We start from the raw sequence: 21,145 nt of genomic DNA, 5'->3' as shown, positions 1-21,145 counted from the left end.
AAGGTTTTATAAGCCTTATAAGGTTTTATAAGGCTTTATAAGGGTTTTATAAGCTCGATTTTATTGAAAAGAAGAAAAAGAGAGAAGAATATATTTGATTATATTGTGTACTGAGTTCATTTGTCTTTAAATACTTGTACTCAAATCCACAATTAAATTAAGGAAATTATTCTCTCATTCTCCCTCTTACATTTTGAGATCTACTTTCTCTCTCTCTATGTTCTTCATATTCTTCATTCTCCATAAATAAACTCTCAATAATTCTCTCATTCTAACATTACCTGAGCAGCAGCTCCTGCAAATTTGCCAATCAAATTAGGTTATTCATGATGTATTGAGCTTGGAATCTCATTTCTTAGTTGATGGTTAAAAACATTTTTTGAAACTCTTGTAGTGTACACCACGTGCATTTGCTTGTTTTATGAGATTTCTTGGTCATACTCTATGTCAACACTCTTACATACCCAATGGCGTTTTCAAACAATCAAGATGTTCTTCGGCCAAAATTTTGTGCGCTATTTAGTTATTTTTTTGAAAGCTGTACTAGTTGAGAAGTTCTATGGTGTCGATAGTACTTTTCATAAAACACACACATTTATATATAATCAAAGTCTAGAAAGCACAAATATCATACATAAGCAGCAAGCAGAGTAGGAAATGTAACATAAAAGCATAATTCATAAGCAACATAGTACTGGGAAATACACACCACACACATCAAACATAAGGAACACTCACAGATCACATCTTGGAGCTGCTGCTAGCTCTATCTTACTCGCCAACATTACTTCTTCTTGGAGCTGCTGCTAGCCCCATCTCCTCCCCACCCGCCCTTAGGATTCTGCGGCATCTGGATATCATAGACTCGATCAAAAGTGGCACTCTCTTGACGGTTGTTGAGGGTTGTGGCGATTATGTAAAGCCAATTTGGCACTCTCGTGAACAAAGACATGGAGCTCCTTGCTAGTGCCGGTGCTGATTTCAAAGCATGATGCTTCTCTGCCCTCGTATTTGACGTTGCTGACGTCACTCGGGCTTAGTCCGGCTTCCACTGCGGCCACATCGGCTATGACCCTCATAACGGATTTCCCGACCACCGGCATGAAATCCAACGCAAGACTATCACAGTTTACTGTTGAATGCATTAACATGGTTTCAGACACGAGCTTGTTTTGGTATAATTGTGTCTTGGTTTCAGACACCATCTTGATGGATGAGAGGTTGGTGGAGCTGAGGGAAAACGCTGAGAAATGGAAGCGTTTAGCGGTTGAAGCGGGTAGAGAAGGTGGGTCATGTGATAAGAACATGGAGGCTTTTGTGGATGAGATTCTGCTCAGTGAAGCAGAGGAGGTTAAAGACAAAGATGAGTGTTCAAAAGGAATCTAAATCCTTCAATTGGTTGTAAACTGCTGCTAATCTTGTTACTTTTGTCACTTGTTCATCAATTTCATTATAACACAAAAAAAGACATATATCAATATCTTGAACAATATAATATATATATATATATAACTAACTATATATATAAGCTTAAGATATGTCACCAGTATAGAAATTGCACCGAAAACAACAGTCACATTATCTAAAGGAAGCAATCCAAACTGGTCAAGAGTAACTAAGATTAATCAAACACACCCAATAGCTACTACCTCTAGGTAGAAAAAGGAGGAAGCCAGTAAGGTTGGGTGAGAACGCTGGGTGCACCATCAGGAGCTAGGTACTGATGTGGGTTTCCAGTAGTGAGATCGTAAAAACCTAAGCCACGTCCCATATGATATATGGAGTTGGGTTTGAGGCCGGTGCAGGAGCTGGCGGGGACGCAGAAAGCCTCGCTGTTCGCAAGGAAAATGCACATGTCTCCAATGTCCTCAGTGTAACACATGATGCTTCCTTCTGTCGTCTCCTCCTCTCTAAACACCATAAACCTCTGTGTTATGTGGTCAATTCTTTCCAACACAGTCGAGTAGAAGCCATGTGTGTACCTGCACCGCCGTTCAAGATACCAAAATTGTTCTCATCATTTTTGTAACAATCTTTTTTTTATCTATTCACATTAACCAGAAAGGGTGACTCCACAAGATGCTCCGTCCTGGTACACGAACTCAAAAGCTCCCATTCCGACTGATCCAACTCTGGGTGGCCACGGTAGACCACCTCTTGGACCTCAGGGATATCTTCTTCCTTGAAGTGGAGATTATAGGAGAACAAGTATTTACCTCCAGGAGCAGGCAAGTAGAATTTTTTGTCTCTTTTGGAATACATAAGATTTGAGTTTTCCAAGCAGCTAGGAGGGGTCAAGATATTAGTCCACTCAAGGTCACGACCGGGCCTGCACAGACTCAGATGGTCACCTACGAACTTGATAGCCACTACACAGTCTTCAAGGTGAGGGGAAGAGGTCATTGCCACGTTGCAGTAGTTAGAGGACAGAGCAGTAAGCCGAGGCAGAGTAATCATGGTGGGGTTTGATTTGGATGCCAATGGATTGTATAAGTCGCTGATGCGTACGGAACGGTCGTGCCGAGCACAGAAAACACCCCATCCATGGGAAGCACCGACCATTTCTTCGTCCATGAGCTCTTTGGGAATTGTTTTGTCGGGGACCGTGACTAACTCTTCTTCAGCAGGGTCGAACAAGAGAATATCTGCAATTTTGTAGCCACCTGGCAAAACTTCCTTGACCCTAGTGCCAAGTGTCAGATACGGTCTGGTTGAGAACAAACGAGCTCTCTCGTGTATCATCTGTCAAGTACAGCAAATCAGACATCAGAGCCCCAAAAAAAAAAAGTAATTTCCAAAACACTCCATCTCAAACCCTCCGATCCTTATCTTCCTAATGTCAAAAATATTCGTAGACAAACTCATTGGTGTTCCCCTAAAACTAAAAGCCTGTCCAGTTAAACAAAGACCTAACTACCATAGATCCAAACCAATAGACAGAGAAGATTTTACATACAAGAACATTGTTGTTCCGAGATGATAGTTTGGAGAGACGGAAGAGAAACTGAGACATTGTATATTCTTCAAGACCCCACCAGATCAAACAAACCTTAGATACTGATTTTGATGAATTAGAAAATAATTATAAAAAAAGTCAACCAAGATTTCTTTCTTTCTTTCCACTTTCCTTTTTTGTGAAACACAATAGTGGAATCTTTCAATATAATTTTGTTTTCAAATTCAACATCCCTTGTACATTGTTACACAGTATTCTTTTGACCCTGGACTCCGTTCATTCTACAATAACTTCTGTTGACAAAATAAAATCAAGTGCATTCGATAACCTTTTTTGTTTGTTGGTAAAATGCTTTCAATAACTTTCACGTGACTTGTATATAATATCTTTTTTTTTTGGTCAGCAACTTAATTTTATATAATTAACCGACCACATTTCATACTAATTGGTACTTGGACCCGAAATATCAAACGTAGCTGTTACTAAAATGCTTTCAATAAAATGCTTAACCGACCGTAATCTTATATATTAAAATAGAAGTCACAACCTTGATTCATGTGTGATTTTTTTAAAAATAGATCTAATGGACCTATTCTTAAAAAATCATGTTACATTAAATCTTTAATCTTATCATTTAAATTTTGGATTACCAGAAATTTTTATTGGGCTATCAATAATTGGATTTAAAAAATAAATGATTCATTGGATTTATAGACAGTATAAATTAAATAGATATAATTTAATATTGTAATACTATACCTCTAAATGTTAAATATTTAAACATTTGTCGATGTTAAATTTTAAAATTATAAAGATTTTTTAATATAAATTAAATAGATATAATTTAATGTTGTAATACTATACCTCTATATGTTAAATATTTAAACATTTGTCGATGTTAAATTTTAAAATTATAAAGATTTTTTTTTAAATAACAAAAATCATATTATCTAACAATGATTAATCTTTAGTACCTTAAACCAATGAAACCAAATTTTAAACTATATATTTTATTTTAAAAAATAAACAAAAACTAAAATTTTAATTATTTACTCGATAATATAAATCTATAAAGCGAAAATTTTAATTTTTTTTTAACTTTCTAAATTTGTGAAATGTTACAATATCTTTGAATATTACAATAAAATAATATTTTTCTAATCTTTATATATAGTTATGATTTTAATAATGAAATAATAATTCGAAAATATATATAGATATATATAGAAGAAGATACAAATACATGTGAAAGTTTGAAACAATCTATTCAATGAAAAAATATATACTGTTAACTTATTATGTTTTAAAAATTGATAGACACATATATTATAATATATACTAATTTAGAATTGAAAAAAAATATTTATATAAAAATAAATGAAAACTAAAACTCGCGCGGTTGCGCGTGGAGATATAGTTCATAAATAGTACTTGGCAAACGTTTCTGTGTAAATGAATATAAACATTTACATTTGTTGCTGTCTTGTTTTAATATCTTTGTATGTTTCTGAACTTCATTATCATTCGTCATTTCCTTTTCTACAAGGTTAATAATACTCCGGCGTGATTTAACGTCACTATCTGTCGATCACTATCCGTACTTATTTACCATTGTTTGCCTCATGTTGTGAATTTGAAAGCCAAATTTCGATCATCAAACTTAAAACAGATATGAACACAAAACAACATTTATCTCTGTCTTGAACAATTTAATATTATATAACTAAATATATATATGTCATCAGTATAGAAACTGCACCGAAAACAAAAGTCACATTATCTAAAAGCAATCCAAACGGTGGTACCGAGAGAAAGTATTAAAATGAAATACACCACACCATAGAACACTCACAGACAGACTTATTTAACTCAATATAACCTATATTTCCACTACTACTACTACACACCATAGAACACTCCCAGACTCCTTATTTTGACTGCTTTCTACCCTTAACCTTATGCTTTCTTCGAGCTGCAGCTAGCCACACCATAGAACTTTACATAGAAAATGGAGCAAGCCAGTAAGGGAGGAAATGAGTAAGGCTTTCTGGTAAACCTTTGGGACGTTCAAAGTGACGGGCGGTTTTAGTGGTTATATCATAAACAGCAAAGCTATGGCCCATCAAGTAGATGGAGTTGGGCTTGAGACCAGGGCAAGAGCTGGCCACAACGCAGAAAGGTTCACTTTTCGAGAGGAATATGCAAAGATCTCCTATGTCCTCGGTGTAAGACATGTTTTTTGTTCGCTCGTTTGTGTCTTGATCCTCTCTAAACACCATAACCATCGTCTCTTTGCATCTTATAGAAGGGACATGAGAGTACCTGCACAGGCACAATATATATATTATGATTCAAATTTGATCAAACTTCTCTGTCTGCATGTTACTTTGTTAATTAATATTATACCATTTGACTAGGAAACTTTGGCCACAAGGTGACTCCACCCAATGGTCCTCCTTGAAACAAGAATCCATCATCTCCCACTCGGACTGTGGCAACTGGGGAATGTTTCGAAACACCAACTCAGTGAACTTAGGTTCGTTCTCGAAGTGGAGATCCCAAGAGCACAAGTAATTGCCTCCAGGAGCAGGCAGAGAGAATCTTTGATCTCTCTTTGAATACATGAGGTTTGAGTTTTCGAAGCAGACGAAAGGGATCAGTTTGTTAGTCCAACCTAGGTCACGGCGGCCAGGCCTGCACATGGTCAAATGATTACCCAAGAACTTGATAGCCACTACACACTCTCCGTCCTCGTTGTCTTGATGATACGGAGAAGAGGACGACATGGCCACGTTCCAGACCACTTCGGTTTGGCCATAGATCATACTAGTAATAGGAGGCAGAGTAATTACCTTGCTGTCTGATTTGGAAGCCAGTGGACTAAAAGTGTCGCTGATACATACGGAATTATGATCAGCGAAAAAACCCCATCCATGTGACGCTCCCATCACTTGCGAGCAAACAAGCTCTACGGGCACTGTTTTGTCCCGCACTGTGAGTAACTCTTCCTTTGCCGGGTCAAACAAGAGGATATCACTGAGGAAGCCGCCACATGCTGACCTAAAGTCATCCCCAAATACGCCAAGTATCAGATACGGGCTGGTTGATAAAAAACGAGAGTTCTTGTGTATCTGCCAAGTAAAAAAGCAAATCAGACATCAGAAACCGAACAGTAGCTAGTTTCCAAAACACTCGCTAAGCCAAGGGGCAATCTCAAACCCTCCGATCCTTATCTTCCTGATGTCAAAATATATTCGTAGACAAACTCTTTGGTGTTCCCTAAAAGCCTATCTAATTAAACAAGACCTAATTAACTACTACAGATCCAAACCAATAGACAGAGAAGATTTTACATACAAGAACATTGTTGTTCCGAGATGATAGTTTGGAGAGACAGAAGAGAAGCTGAGACATTGTATATTCTTCAAACAAACCTCAGATAATGATTTGATGAATTAGAAAATTATTATAAGAAAAAAAGAGTAGGTCAGGCTTGGTTACCAAGATTTCTTTCTTTCTTTCCACTTTCCATTTTTGTGAAACACAATAAAGGAATCTTGCTGTGAATGAAGAGGGGAACTTGTGTGTATTATTAGGTCGACCAACTGGTCTTTATATACATATGGTAATGACGGTCTAAGTACTGGATCGACATGAGATCGTACTTATCCTTAACTAGATAATGACTAGCAATACGTAAGATAAACACCAACTATAATGTAGATAAACACAAGAGTAGATAGGCGCCAGTATGATCCTACGGATGGGCTTGGCCCGTCTTGCTACACGGGCTGATAAATGGGTCGATCACTAAATGGTTTATAACACTCCCCCTTGATCGACACATCCGGTCAAGGTTCATTCATGCTTTGGATGTTGCCTCATTAAAACCTCTCTTGACAAACCCAAAACCCAATGTGATAATTAAAAAGGAAAACAAGACAGGAAAAAGAGTACAACACATGAACTCCCCCTGATGAATGCATCACCTGAAGATCCTTCAGTCGACGCATGCCTATCTTCCATATGAGCTTCTTAAACATTGAGGTTGGTAGTGACTTGGTGAAGAGGTCGGCTGAATTCTCACTTGAACGGATTTGCAATACTTGGACCTCTCCTGCCTTCTGAAGCTCGTGTGTAAAGAAGAACTTAGGAAGAATATGTTTCGTCCTATCTCCTTTAATGTATCCATCCTTAAGCTGTGTGATGCATGCTGTGTTATCCTCGTATAGGATGGTCGGTGGATCCTTTCCTTTGATCATACCACAAGTGGTACGAATATGCTGTGTCATGGATCTCATCCATACACTCTCACGGCTGGCTTCATGCATGGCTAATATTTCTGCGTGGTTAGAGGATGTGGCTGCCATGGTCTGCTTCATGGACCGCCAGGATATAGCTGTCTCACCGTGTGTAAAAACATAACCAGTCTGAGATCTAGCATAATGTGGATCAGAGAGATAACCTGCATCAGCAAAACCAACTAAATCTTCCTTAGATTTGTTAGTAAACATAAGACCCAAGTCTTTCGTTCCTTGTAGGTAACGAAGTATATGTTTAATCCCGTTCCAGTGTCTTTGGGTCGGACAGGAGCTGAACCTAGAAAGTAAGTTCACAGCAAAGCTGATGTCTGGTCGTGTGTGGCCAGCTAAATACATCAGAGCTCCTATGGCACTGAGATAAGGCACTTCGGGACCAAGGACTTCCTCATTTTTCTTCTTCGGACCAAATGGGTCAGTGTCCGGACCAAGACTTCTCACGACCATGGGGCTAGTCAATGGGTGAGACTGGTCCATATTAAATCTTTTGAGTATTTTTTCTGTATATGCCTTTTGATGCACAAGAATTCCATCTTTCATATACTCAAGTTGCAATCCCAAACAAAACTTTGTTTTTCCAAGATCTTTCATCTCGAATTCTTTCTTGAGATATTCAACAGTTTGGGAAATTTCTCCAGAGGTTCCTAGGATATTTAAATCATCTACATATACTGCAATGATTACAAAACCCTTATTGAACTTCTTTATGAATATGCATGGGCAGATCTGGTCGTTTTTGTATCCTTCTTTCAGGAGATATTCAGACAGTCTATTGTACCACATTCGACCTGATTGCTTTAATCCATAAAGAGACTTGTTCAATCTGATACAATGTTGTTCTCGAGAACTCTCTTTGTTTTTCAATTCAATACCATCTGGAATTTTCATGTATATCTCATTATCCAGTAGACCATATAAGTAGGCAGTTACAACATCCATTAACCGCATATCAAGACCTTCTCTTACAGCCAGACTTATTAGAAATCTTAAGGTCGTAGCATCCACCACAGGGGAATAAGTTTCCTCATAATCCATTCCTGGTCTTTGTGAGAATCCTTGTGCAACAAGTCGTGCTTTATATCTCACAACTTCTCCTTTCTCATTTCTTTTTCTCACAAAAACTCATTTGTATCCCACTGATTTTATGTTGTGAGGTGTCCGGATGATCTGTCCAAACACTCCTCTCTTTTTCAGTGATTCTAACTCCACATTAATGGCTTCTTTCCATTTCAACCAATCTGGTCGTTGCATACATTCTAGTATAGATGTGGGTTCTAGATCCTTATTATCCATCAATTCGACTGCTACATTATAAGCAAATATATCACTCATGTCGACATGTTTTCTGTTCCATTTCCTTCCAGACATGACATAATTTATTGAGATCTCATTATTGTCAGGAACTTCATTACCTTGATTCTTAGCGTCCCAAGTATCTTTTGGTGGTACATGAGTTTTCTTTTCCATGTCTAGAGTTTCCACTTTGTCGGATTTCTTTGCACTCTTTCTTTTCCGAACTTCTTTGTCTTTGGAACCTACTGGTCTACCACGTTTCAATTGTGGTTTAGACGTAGTAGCAGCCTGATTATGTCCATCACGGACATCAAGTCTTATTGGTGCATTTGCAGCTGGTATGTATGACTTGGTTACTCTATTTGGGTCAGCAAAGGAATCTGGCAATCTGTTAGCTAGCTCTTGAAGATGTATAATCTTCCGGACTTCTAGGTCACAATCTCTAGTCCGAGGATCCTGCCATGTTAAGGATGTTTGATTCCATTTTATATCATGTACCAGCTTACCATAATCTCCCCCTAATGCTGGATACTGGGATTCATCAAAATGACAATCTGCGAACCTGGCCTTAAACAAATCACCTGTTGTTGGCTCTAGGTACTTAATAATAGAAGGGGAATCGTATCCAACATATACTCCCATCCTCCTCTGAGGTCCCATCTTTGTTCTCTGTGTTGGTGCTATAGGCACTTGGACGGCACATCCAAAAACTCTTAGATGGGATATATCTGGCTCATGACCCGTTAGTAGTTGGGATGGCGAGTATTTGTGCTCACTAGATGGCCTGATGCGAATTAGCTCAGCTGCATGTAGTACTGCATGTCCCCAAGCTGATACTGGGAGTTTGGTATTCATTAAGAGTGGCCGGGCAATCAGTTGGATCCGTTTTATAAAGGATTCAGCCAGGCCATTCCGAGTATGGACATGTGCTACAGAATGCTCCAAACTTACCCCCATGGACATACAATAGTCATTAAAAGCTTGGGAAGTGAATTCACTTGCGTCTAGACGTATAGTCTTTAATGGAAAATCTGGAAAATGTGCTCTCAGTCTTATTATCTGAGCCAGCAATCTTGCAAGTGCTAGATTACGAGTTGATAGGAGACAAACATGTGACCATCTTGTGGATGCATCAATCAGGACCATAAAATATCTAAATGTCCCACAGGGTGGGTGTATTGGTCTACAAATATCAACTTGTATTCTTTCTAGGAAATTTGTCACTTCCTTATTCACTTTGGTACGTGATGGCTTAGTAATTAGTTTCCCTTGTGAGCATGGTTCACATGTGATATTCTTAGGGATAACTCTTTTTGTTTTCAAACTGTGACCATTTGAATTTGATATGAGTTTTCGCATCATGTTCGAACCGGGGTGTCCCAGCCGATTATGCCAAAGAGTGAACTCTTCTTTGAATTCTTTATTCAAGACGGCATTAGCCTCAACAAGACTGGTCTGGGCATAATAAAGACCAGTCCCACACGCAGGTATAGTCTCAAAGACTTTCTTATTGCCTTGGGTTATTTTATAAATCTGTAGGAATTCTTTACTTCCTTCACCCATTGTTTCGATGTGGAAACCATTCAGTCTTATGTCTTTAAAGCTCAATAGACTTCTGTTTGAGCTAGGTGAGTACAAAGCATCTTCAATCTCAAGATGTGTACCTTTTGGTAATAAGATATTGGTGTGGCCATAGCCTTCAATTAAGCTAGCCGTGCCAGCTATAGTGGTGATGTTAGCTACCTTATGTGTGAGATGTATGAAAAATCGTTTGTCTCTCAAAATGGTGTGGCTGGTGCCACTGTCCACCACGATTGTATCCATTCCACTTTTCATTCTTTTGTGATGAGTTGAACGGTCTGTGAGGAGAGAGAGCTGCTGCTGGTTGCTGACAGAGAGAAAAGGAGGCGACTGGAAGAGCTTTAGGAGTCGCCGGAAAATAGCAAGAGATCGTTTGGTTTCTGATTTATGGGTGGTGGATTTTTGGAAGGATTTAGAGACAAGGTCTTGCTGATAACGTGTTATGAATGAAGAGGGGAACTTGTGTGTATTATTAGGTCGACCAACTGGTCTTTATATACATATGGTAATGACGGTCTAAGTACTGGATCAACATGAGATCGTACTTATCCTTAACTAGATAATGACTAGCAATACGTAAGATAAACACCAACTATAATGTAGATAAACACAAGAGTAGATAGGCGCCAGTATGATCCTGCGGATGGGTTTGGCCCGTCTTGCTACACGGGCTGATAAATGGGTCGATCACTAAATGGTTTATAACAAATCTTTCAATTTTTTTTTTCAAATTCTACATCCCTTAATTATATGATCTGATAGATTTATTTTTCTTTTGACCACAAATTTACTTAGAATTTGAATGATTTATTTATTCTTATTATATTAAATCAATTTGAATGGTTATACTAAACCGTAACAAACCCAAAAAAAATAATTTTAACCGTAAGCATCAAAAAAAAAATCAACATATATCATGATCATCTAAATTTAACATAATTTACGTTAGCCCAAAAAAATTATACAAAAGTTACTTACATTCTTTGGTTAGAGCGGTTCGAATGTGTATAAGAGTTTGGCAGGTTTATGGCATCGCGTGGAAGCTCGCATGGTTTTTTTTTAAAGTCTCGTGTCATTACAACTGCCTACAACCAGAGAAAATATATCAAACGCAGCTGTTATGACTCGGCCGTCTCTAACAACTGATTCATTTAATACACTACGGCCTGTTCGTTTCTTTGTTCGATTAAACATTAAAATTACAAATCATCTGGATGATTGATCTGAATGAATTTTAAAAATTTAGACTTAATTTTGAAAATCAGGTTGATCCAAATTAGATCATCTGGATGGAGATGAGTTTGTCAAAATGGTATAATGTCTATTATACCCCATATAATAAACAAATTATAAACTCAAACCTAATATCATTTTATCACTCATAAAAAACAACAAAACCGCAAAAAAAATTATTTTTCCACCAAAATGCAAAATGTGTTTTTTCGCAAAAATCACAAAACACAATTTTTCGCCAAAATCGCAATTTTCTCGTAAAAATGTACTTGCCCACCAAAATAGATTTTCCCGTCAAAACCATAAAAATTCACATCAAAACATGTTTTCCCGCAAAAACTGCAAAAACAAGATTTCCCACAAAACCGCAAAAATTCGTTTTTCCATAAAACCGCAAAAAAGTGTTTTTCCACAAAGCCGCAAAAACGTGTTTTCCCGCCAAAACCGCAAAACGTGTTTCCTAACCGCAAAAATGTGTTTTCCCGCAAAAACGTGTTTTCCCGCCAAAACCGCAAAAACATGTTTTTCTGCTAAAACCGTTAAAACGCGATTTTCCCGCCAAAACCACAAAAATGTGTTTCCCGCCAAAACTGCAAAAACATAATTTTCCGCCAAAACCGTAAAATTGCATTTTCCCGCCAAAACCGCAAAAATGTGTTTTCCGCCAAAACCACAAAAACGCGTTTTCTCACCAAAATGTGATTTTCTGCCAAAACCGTAAAATGTGATTTCTCGCCAAAATCGTAAAAACGCATTTTACTGCCAAAATCGCAATAAGGCATTTTCTCGCCAAAGCTGCAAAAATGAATTTTTCCGCCAAAACCGCAAAAATATATTTTTTCCGCTAAAACTGCAAAATTTGAGTACATGATGCTCACCATTGCTTTCATCTTTTAAATTTTAGTTTTATTAAATTTGAGTTTTCTTTTTGAATTGTTTGGAAGTATTCAAATTTGAGTTTCTATTTTGAGTTTTATTAAAAGTATAGTTGTACTTAAATTTTATTGCAAATATAAATTAAAAAAAAAATTATATGAAAAAAATATTTATAAATGTGCAATGATAATTTTAAAATAATTTAGTGTAAATATATTTTATACTAAATAATAAAAATTAGTATAGTTAAAATTAATATCAAATATATGATTAAATCAAAAGAGGAGTATATTTGTAGTTTGTTTACCATATCTAGATGGGAAACGAACAGCTCATAAAATCTGGATAACTCATTTGGATGGATGACGTAGATGGAGCAGCCGGATGAAAATGGTAGATGGAAGGATGGATCACGTAGATGGAGCAGCCGGATGAAAATGGTAGATGGAAAAACGAACAGCCCTTACCTCACCCTGCATTGTTGGTATCCCCTTGTTGGATTCTTACATAAGTGTTGTTGTTTTCCATGGAATGACCATAGCGCAATGTCGCAACTTAGGCTATCAAAATCAGCCTGAACACTACCAGGTAATGCGTTATGGTAGTTGCAATTGACCAGGGCATTGGTTTTCAACCAAGAAGATGCACAGATGATCATCCGGGAACGTTTCCCTATTAATATGCATCCCCTTATATAATATGAACTTTTTGCTTTGTTTCTTCGGATCATATTAGCTTTAAACTGGATGATAGATTTATAAACAGGATCCTCTACGAGTCATCAAGACAAAAGTAAGAACACTACATATACTATTTCAAGTGTCTTTTACAGCTTAATACACATGATCGAGGACTATACTTAACAAAAGCAAAGGTCGATCGCTTCTTTATTTATTATTCTCTTAAGAGATCCCTCTCTCTTTAACTAACTTAGACAAAGACTCTTGGAACAGACTCTACAGGCTTGATGTCAACCTCTCGCACCTCCAACTTCAGCCCTTTGCCACCTCCATTCGCCAAGGGATGGATCCCATGGTCTGGTCCAGTCATATAAGCCCTTGACTCTCTCTCTTTATCTATCGATATCCCAAACTTTTTCTCCGTCTCTGCATATTCATCCACCACCACACATTCATTAAAAGTCACACAATATTCATTCAAATTTTTAATATTTTGAATATGAATCTACCATGTTCTTGTATACTATAGGTTCATATACGTGATTCCTAACATGACACACACACACTAGTACTCAAACCAATAAACTAAATGACCGATTTACCCTTGACCATCTCGGGGTAAAGTTGTCCGTCGCGAGTAACAGCCATCATAATATTAGGCAAACCAATGGGGAGCTCATGCCCCAAATCGACTTGCCAGAAATGGTAAACTTTTCCATAAGTTTTGGCAACTTTCTCGAGATCTTGGCGTTGGATTGGCTCGGGAACACCGGGCATGAACAGGAACCCTCCTTTGACCTCCCACTCGTGAGTGTGCCAAAGCTTCTTCTCGTCATCAGGCAACGTCATGAAAAGCTTCTCTGACACTATGTACTCCAAGCCGATCAGACGAGCGTTGGCATCAGGACCGTCGTAGATCAGACACTGACGCATGTCCTCGTTGATGTGACCGCAGAAATGATGTGCCTCCACTTGTCGAGTCATGTCATATGCATAGAAATGAAACCTAACATAAGGCAAAAAGGCTGTTTAAGTTTTTTTATTGGTGAAAGAAAAAAGAAACTCGAATTTCATCCATGCATGTACGTAAAAGTGATGAAAACAAGGATAGTTTCTAAAAATAGTACGCGCAGAGATGTTGGTGGATTTGGTTAATCGGAGTGAAGCTTTGTACAGCTGCAGCAGCCGAGTCAACCATGGAGGTTCCCATCTTCGTTGGCTCTCCTGGAACCTCTGGTCCAGCTTTCGTTGACAAATGGACTGCCTTCTCCATTGAACAAAATTGATTCTCTTCCTCTTCTCTCTCTCCTTATTCAGTCTGATAGTGAAGAAGACAAACATCTCGTCTTAATATAAAGAGATGAAACATGTGCATGGACTGTGACATGTGGCATATGGTGCTGTTGTCACCGAGTGTGCGTGGCTTACTAGGATATATACAAGAACTTGTCAAAAATGTTTTGTCAAGATGTGTCAACAGATTCAGAAACCTGTTAAGATATACGTGTAGACTTTTATGAGCTTCTATTAAAACGTAGGAAATAATTTATTTATGGCTTCCGGTATTAGCAAAACTCTTATGATACTCGAGTGGATGTTTCTTGTTTCCTTTTAAAGCAAGTAACAAAATTATTGACTAGGGTTTTCACAAAACAGGGGAACTCATTTCCATGTCTCTAGCTTTCTCAGCTACATGCACAAACTCATCTCTGTTTGACAGAACAAATACGTTTGAGGCTACTAGACACAATGTACATCTGAAGTTGAGAATCCTCCAAATATGTGTGTTTGAGTAAACAAACTTAGGAGTCGCGATAAATAGATTGAGCCAACCACTTGAGATGCAGCTGCAGCTTGCCCGCTTTGGATTCGTCTAACTCGAACCAGTCTGTGTATTCCTCTTCCATTATAACCCTTGTCAAGGTCAAAATGCATCTCCCAATGTAGTCCTACATGTCAAGTAAAGCCACAACGTTTATTTGTCAACACAATAACAGTAAACCAAGCGAGAAAAAAACATCCATCTGATGCGAGGCAGCGCAATCAAGGTCGTTACGTAAGACTTAAGTGTGCGTCGGTTCGGTTTTACCTTTCCAAAGGTGTCATGGTCCCAAACTTCAAGAACTAGCATATCGTGTAACCCGTCTTCAACTACAAAATCAAAAGTCTGGTTCCAAACCGGGTTTAAGCTGTCATTGACAACCTGGTGAAGCAAACTTACAATTAGTTAGATTTTAAGGATGAAGCATTGATAACTTGGATAAACTCTTTGATGCTAAGATTAAGCGATCGTACCCGAGTTTTGCTCTTAGCACCTGATTTCTTCATGGAGAGAACGACAAATGGATCAGCTTTCCCCATCAGATCTTGTATGGGTATCTCTTCTGCAGATATCACTGTCACAGAGAGCACTCCTCTTACGATGACATCTTTTCTTTTACGCGATGATGCATTCACTTCTTCTGCTGTATCATTCTTGAGCACCTTTTCTAAGGAAGTCATCGATGAAGATGTGAAGGGATTTACGCCGTTTCCCGCACCGAAAGGAACATATAGTAGCTCAAGGTGAACCTAAGTTAGAGTGAATCAATAACGACGTGTAATCATTAGCCATGACAAATAATCACAGGATTTATAGGTTATGACGATTATATATGAGGAGCTTTTATTAGCTTATCTAACCTCTCCACGGTTCTTGTTATCTCTTTGGATCTCTAAATCTTTGACCAGCTTCAACCAGACGTCTTTCACTTTACCAGGTTCAAGTTCACAAAGTCGGATTTGGGCACAACCAAGAAGCTCAGATGCCTGTACACCCTCGTCATCATATACTCTAACCACCAAATGTTGGGTTGATGCGTCTTCCACAACAAATTCAAAATGCTCATTCCAGATGGGATTCAGGTCATTGTTCTGATGGAACACATGGAATAAGTATCAATCAAATCATTGTAGTAAGTTAAGCAAGAAAAAAGAAAGAATCAAATGAACTACTTACGATTGTCTTGCTTCTTTGAGTCTTCTCTCGCAAAGGGCGTATAAACATTTTAGCGAAGGGGTCCGATTTTCCCACTAGATCTTTGTTGGTCAAGTTCTTCGCTTGAACAAGCTTCACCTCCAACATTCCAACAGGCTTTAGCTCTAGATCACTGGGAAAGGAACACAGAATAGCGTAAACAGAAATCCGAAACTAGAAAGGCAAACAACTTCATTTTGCAGTGACATCTAGATAGTGCTATACCACAGCAGCAAGTAAGTTGAAAAGGAAAAAAATAAGTTGAGCATGGCTTAAACCCTCTATAAAAAAATATATATATATTACGTCAACGGTTCAACTTCATGTCTTTTAATCAGAGGTGTACCTATAATCACCAGGCAAAATCGGTATGACCTTCCGAACAGGCCATGTGATTGAATCTTCCACGGCATCTCGTATTGTTTCCTGTTGCATATCAACTTACTGGTAAGCGTCATAGGCCCCAGTGCATAAAGGAGCATCTTAAAGATTACAGCATTGCTCATATTGAGCGCTGGTTAAGAAACTAAGATGGAAAAGGAATAGAAAACTAGGAATGTAGACTATGATTACAAAAAAAATCAATCAAACAAAGTTCATGTCTTAAAAAGGTTCTTGGCACTAGTTGAAAATGTGTTCATTTAGTAACAAATGAATGCTAATATGCTATTGTGATAACTGGTGGGCAACACCAGGAGAGAAAAAAAACAGTAGGCCAAACCTCAATAGCATCAGAAAGTCCAGGGATTGCTGAAATGTCACCTCCAACGACCTTAAGGGTGAAGTCCAACTTTTTCTGCAATAAAGAATTGGATGTTTTAAGCTAAACGACAGACGCATTTCCAGCTGGCGATTTTGTGTCAACATGACTTTCTAATATCAAACACACAAACAAGTATGCTCAGGCATGCATGGACAAGGACACAAAAACATTAAGGAAAAGTAACAAAAACAGTTATGAACTCTTAGTCAATTACAGAGACAGCTTCAAAAGTTTCAGAGGGCACCAACCTTTTCTCTAAGAGAAACACTGACAGCTCCAAAGCAAGGAAATTCATCAACCAGTGGCCTAAAAATCAGCCTGAAAACACCAGTGAATCCAATATTTTTCACCTAGAAAACAGATAATAAAACATCAGTTGCAGTCAGCTTATCAGCCTGAAACCACACATATAAGAAATTAGTATTTCCTTCACAGGTTTTGCAAGTCAGAAAGTCTAACAAGTACTACAAAGTCATTTACTTCCGCATAAATTATTTCCCAGGATGAACTTCTAGAAAATCACAGTAGCTACCCTTTAGTTAACTTATCCCCAGACTCTAAAACGTTTCGTTAAAGCTTAAAATGTTTGTTTACTAGATCTCAAGCAAATATATAAAAACAAGCAACTGAAGGCAGTCATAAAACACATGTCCCGTACCTGAACTGGAAGAGATACACCAACTAAGGTCTTGATGCCAAGTACTATGTTTGGATTTCCATCCCAATTCATATCAAGTTCCATGGTCATACCATTTTTATCACCTTCGACAATGGAAACACCTAAAGAACACCAAGGAGCAGAAGCAGACTCATTAATTCCAAAGCAAATCTTAATATTAGTTTTGAGATTATGGGACCTCCTTTGCTAATTACTAATTAATTTTCCAGTAAATCCACTTCTCATATGTTTATTCACTAGCATACATGAAATCACTTACTATCACAGACACACAGGCTACAAAGTGGAGACGCGTGAAAACAAAAATTAATCTTGACTAGGAATGAAACCAGAAGATGGACTGCACTAAACCAAGTTAAAAAACAAGCGCCAATTCAACATGATTCAAGTTGCACTTTACATATCAAAACAGGAAGGAACAAAGCAAACCTGTAAACTGAGGCGCCACGGTGCCGAGAGTAAGCTTAGAAAATGTCAAGGAGGCGACAATGGCAGGTCTATATTGCTCGAGAACAGGCTCCACGGATGCCTTTATAAGCTCCGACGCTGCCTAAACTCCAATGAATAAAAAAAAAAAAAAAAAAAACTCCATCAGAAACAATATAATGATTACATCTTTCTCACTCAATGATCCTGACATACCTCGTCAACATAAGGCCAGATCTTTGTCAAGTGATGGTTCAGCCACGTCAACTGAAGTAAACAAAAATGCCAAAAAGCAACTTAGGATCAGCACTATGAACAGGCTCAATCTATTCTCCAACCAATTCACAAAAAGGAAGAAGCTTTTGCGAAAGAAAATGAAATTGAGGAAACTTAACTTCTGACGCTCGGAGAAGACGACCCAGGAAGGATAAAACTCAGCAGGCAAAAGCTTCCTCGAATCCTCCACCGTCATCCTCGCGAAAGCAGCCACCGTATTCGCCTACGAGGAAAGAGACAAATCGAATCGGAGCTGAAACGAATCTGGAAAGCGAATCGTTTCAAAAAGGTTAAAGAGGTGGGGCTCACAAGTTCAGAGCGAAGCTTGGATCGATAATTCTCGGCCTTGACAAAGCCGATGATGATTGTGATTCCGACGATTAGTCCGATCACAAGGCCCACTATGAATCCCATTCTTCTACTCGATTCAGCTTCTTCGCGAACTTAATCGATTTAAGACTAAAAGTGATTATTATTATTATTTTATTTTCTAAGAAATGTTTAAAAACAAGGGTAGGCTTTATTTTATTTTAATTATTTTCAATTATAGATTGGGATTATTAGTGAGAGACGACTAGTCTTAAGTTAATTTGAGATTAACATATTATCCTACGGACGGAAACGAAAAGGCTGAGTTATCTTCCGCACCAATTAACGGTCGACACGTCGTATAGTTGAAACACGGGAAAGGGTGAGATTTGACATAAACAAGTTTTATTTAAAGAAAAATAATTAAACTTGTGGTTGAATGTTTAGACCAGCCGCAACGCTGATCCTTAATGCATCCTTAGCGCCTAATCCGATGGTTATCGGAATAAAGAAATATTATTTAACCGAAATAATCCAAGGATCAATCCGTAAATAAGGATTTAACGGAGTTGATCCTTAGAGACGTGGCACGTTTTGGTTCGTCCGTCGGCTTTGTCATTCGTACGTATCAAAAAAAAATTATTCATTTTCGACCAAAGGCGAGGAAAAAAGAAACGTCTCGAGTGAAGGCGATATCAAAGACGATTCTATCCATCCCGAGAAGAAGGTAAATCGTAGGGTGATTTTGTAGATTTATGCGTCGAGATTTTGTTTTCTTTGTTGTCTTCTCCTCAAATTAGGGTTAGGTTGTGAAGATTCAATCGATTTATCTTTTAAAATTAGGGTTTCAATCGATTTGGGGTTTTCACTCGATTTAGGGTTTTCAATCTATTTTGTTTTGAAACGATTTGCGGATATTCTCATTCAATTACAATCTTCTTTGATGTTCTTATTTGTGTTAGCTTACGGTTTATATGTGATTCATGTTTGCTTACGGTTTGTTCAATCCGTGCTCGTTTCTAAAGATTTGTGGTTGTTGTTGTTTATATCATCTTCGTTACTAAAAATCTTGGTTTTCTTTCAGGTTTAACCAATCATGGGACAAGACTATTCGTACAGCCAGTCGTCTTCGTCAGATGAGTTCGACATGACGTACATTCTTGAAGCAGAGGCTGCTCTTTACGCGGATGAAGGACAGAGTAGTTTCTCTGTTGGCGAGCCGGTTCGCAACCCACCTGAGGCTGATGATGGCATCCCAACGAGATGTTACTGTGGCAGTGAGGCTGCTATTGCAACATCTTCCACGCGAAAAGATCCAGGGAGGTTGTACTACACGTGCGAGAATAGAGATGATGGGGGCTGCCACATATGGAAATGGTGGGATGTGGCAGTCACGGAGGAGGTGTTTGAGGTTCAGAGAGAACTCAGGCTGCTTAAGGAGCAAGGTTTCGAGTGTGATCAGAAGCTGCTTAAGCTACAGAAGACCGTCTGTGAGCTCAAGAAGAACAAAGAGTCTACAAATGGCTATGCATTGGAAGTTTGTGTAATGGTCTCCGTATTGGTTTTTCTAGGTTTGGCGCTTATGTTTGTCAATGGTACGTATCTCTCTTGAGTTTTTGTTTGTTCTTCATGATATTTTGTAAAACTTATGAGAATTTGATCTAATGTTTATGCATGAAGAGCTTCAAAGATGTAAACGAGAGTGTCGAGAAGCTCGAGTCTCTCTTTAGGTACGATACCACAACTGCCTAGTCTCTTTTCTAATAAATATAAACGTATAGTAGTGTATTTGTATTTGTATTTGTATACCTCATAAATTGGTTCTAGTTTAGTAGAAGCTAGTTGTTTGGTTTCTCTGCATTGGTGGTAATTGCTAGTTAAATAGAACCTATTTAGTTTGGTTTCTATCTTCCTACCGCCATAGATTTGATTGTTTTAAATGGCTGTTACCGTGATATGATTGGTGTTTAATGCAAGTAGTTAGCTTTCTACCTTCCTCACTGCTCGGTTTTAATTGGCTTTTAATGTTTGTTAGTTTAATCTCGCCTATTTAACTATCTGTGTTGCTATTAGAGTAACACAGAGCAATCTCTAAACATGGATAAGCAAACTAGTTATGTAAACCTCAGCTTTAGTCAATCTTAGACTACAGTGGACCTTGAATCACCCGAACCTTATTGGTTCGGTACCCAAGGTCCTGATGAGTCAGTTCTCGAGTCTCCTCTCAACTCTGCTGTCGACACTAGTGCCAAGGAGAGGAGGAAATGGTCCCCGAGGGAGGACAAAATCCTTATTGGTGCTTGGCTTAACACCAGTAAGGATGCGGTGGTGAGCAATGACCAGAAAGTTGGTCGCTTCTGGAAGAGGATTGTCGACTACTACAACAACTGTCTGCAACTGGTGGGAACAACACCTCGTATACATGAACATTTGAAAACGGATCTAATTGAGCATATTTGGAACAAATTTGGTGATGAATATTAATAAGTCTTGTATCTTTTTATTGAATCATGAATAATAAATAAAAATTTTAATTTCACTTTTTTTTTAAAAAAAATATTTATTTATTCCTAAGGATTCCAAATCGAGTATCACCATTGCACACATATTTCTGATTATGATCCTTAACAATTCAAAAAAAAACAATATTATTCTAATCCTAAAGACTCTTGAGATTGAGACAGTATCACCATTGCACATGCTCTTAGAAACAAATAAAAGTTGAAAATCACATTTAA

The 21,145-nt window shown here is 38.0% G+C and overlaps 4 protein-coding genes across 4 annotated transcripts; all 4 read right to left on the bottom strand.

The window, feature by feature from the left end:
* Positions 1 to 575: 575 nt before the first annotated feature.
* Positions 576 to 3,138, bottom strand: LOC106398214. Its single transcript, XM_048757796.1, has 2 exons — positions 2,963 to 3,138; positions 576 to 2,742 (listed from the first exon to the last, which is right to left on the bottom strand). The coding sequence occupies exons 1-2, from the start codon at positions 3,011 to 3,013 to the stop codon at positions 2,041 to 2,043; spliced, it is 753 nt and encodes a 250-aa protein (XP_048613753.1). The 5' UTR covers positions 3,014 to 3,138; the 3' UTR covers positions 576 to 2,040.
* A 1,572-nt stretch (positions 3,139 to 4,710) lies between these two features.
* On the bottom strand, positions 4,711 to 6,456 carry BNAC05G03620D. The gene is made up of 3 exons (XM_013840754.3): positions 6,314 to 6,456; positions 5,363 to 6,087; positions 4,711 to 5,278 (listed from the first exon to the last, which is right to left on the bottom strand). Exons 1-3 carry the CDS (start codon positions 6,368 to 6,370, stop codon positions 4,954 to 4,956), a joined length of 1,107 nt encoding a protein of 368 aa, XP_013696208.1. The 5' UTR covers positions 6,371 to 6,456; the 3' UTR covers positions 4,711 to 4,953.
* Positions 6,457 to 13,042: 6,586 nt separating this feature from the next.
* Positions 13,043 to 14,276, bottom strand: BNAC05G03600D (oil body-associated protein 1A). The gene is made up of 3 exons (XM_013840409.3): positions 14,066 to 14,276; positions 13,541 to 13,944; positions 13,043 to 13,364 (listed from the first exon to the last, which is right to left on the bottom strand). Exons 1-3 carry the CDS (start codon positions 14,209 to 14,211, stop codon positions 13,189 to 13,191), a joined length of 726 nt encoding a protein of 241 aa, XP_013695863.1. The 5' UTR covers positions 14,212 to 14,276; the 3' UTR covers positions 13,043 to 13,188.
* Positions 14,277 to 14,465: 189 nt separating this feature from the next.
* LOC106401384 (synaptotagmin-5) lies at positions 14,466 to 18,627 on the bottom strand. The gene is made up of 13 exons (XM_013841892.3): positions 18,408 to 18,627; positions 18,217 to 18,321; positions 18,039 to 18,089; positions 17,826 to 17,946; positions 17,376 to 17,497; positions 16,966 to 17,067; positions 16,676 to 16,750; positions 16,301 to 16,380; positions 15,937 to 16,087; positions 15,621 to 15,851; positions 15,234 to 15,509; positions 15,028 to 15,141; positions 14,466 to 14,887 (listed from the first exon to the last, which is right to left on the bottom strand). Exons 1-13 carry the CDS (start codon positions 18,510 to 18,512, stop codon positions 14,741 to 14,743), a joined length of 1,680 nt encoding a protein of 559 aa, XP_013697346.1. The 5' UTR covers positions 18,513 to 18,627; the 3' UTR covers positions 14,466 to 14,740.
* Positions 18,628 to 21,145: the final 2,518 nt, after the last annotated feature.

Source organism: Brassica napus, chromosome C5 (assembly GCF_020379485.1).
Source record: "Brassica napus cultivar Da-Ae chromosome C5, Da-Ae, whole genome shotgun sequence".
In the NCBI taxonomy this organism is placed as follows: domain Eukaryota; kingdom Viridiplantae; phylum Streptophyta; class Magnoliopsida; order Brassicales; family Brassicaceae; genus Brassica; species Brassica napus.
Note: the sequence above shows the minus strand (reverse complement) of the source record. Positions and strands in the feature narration are given on the sequence as shown.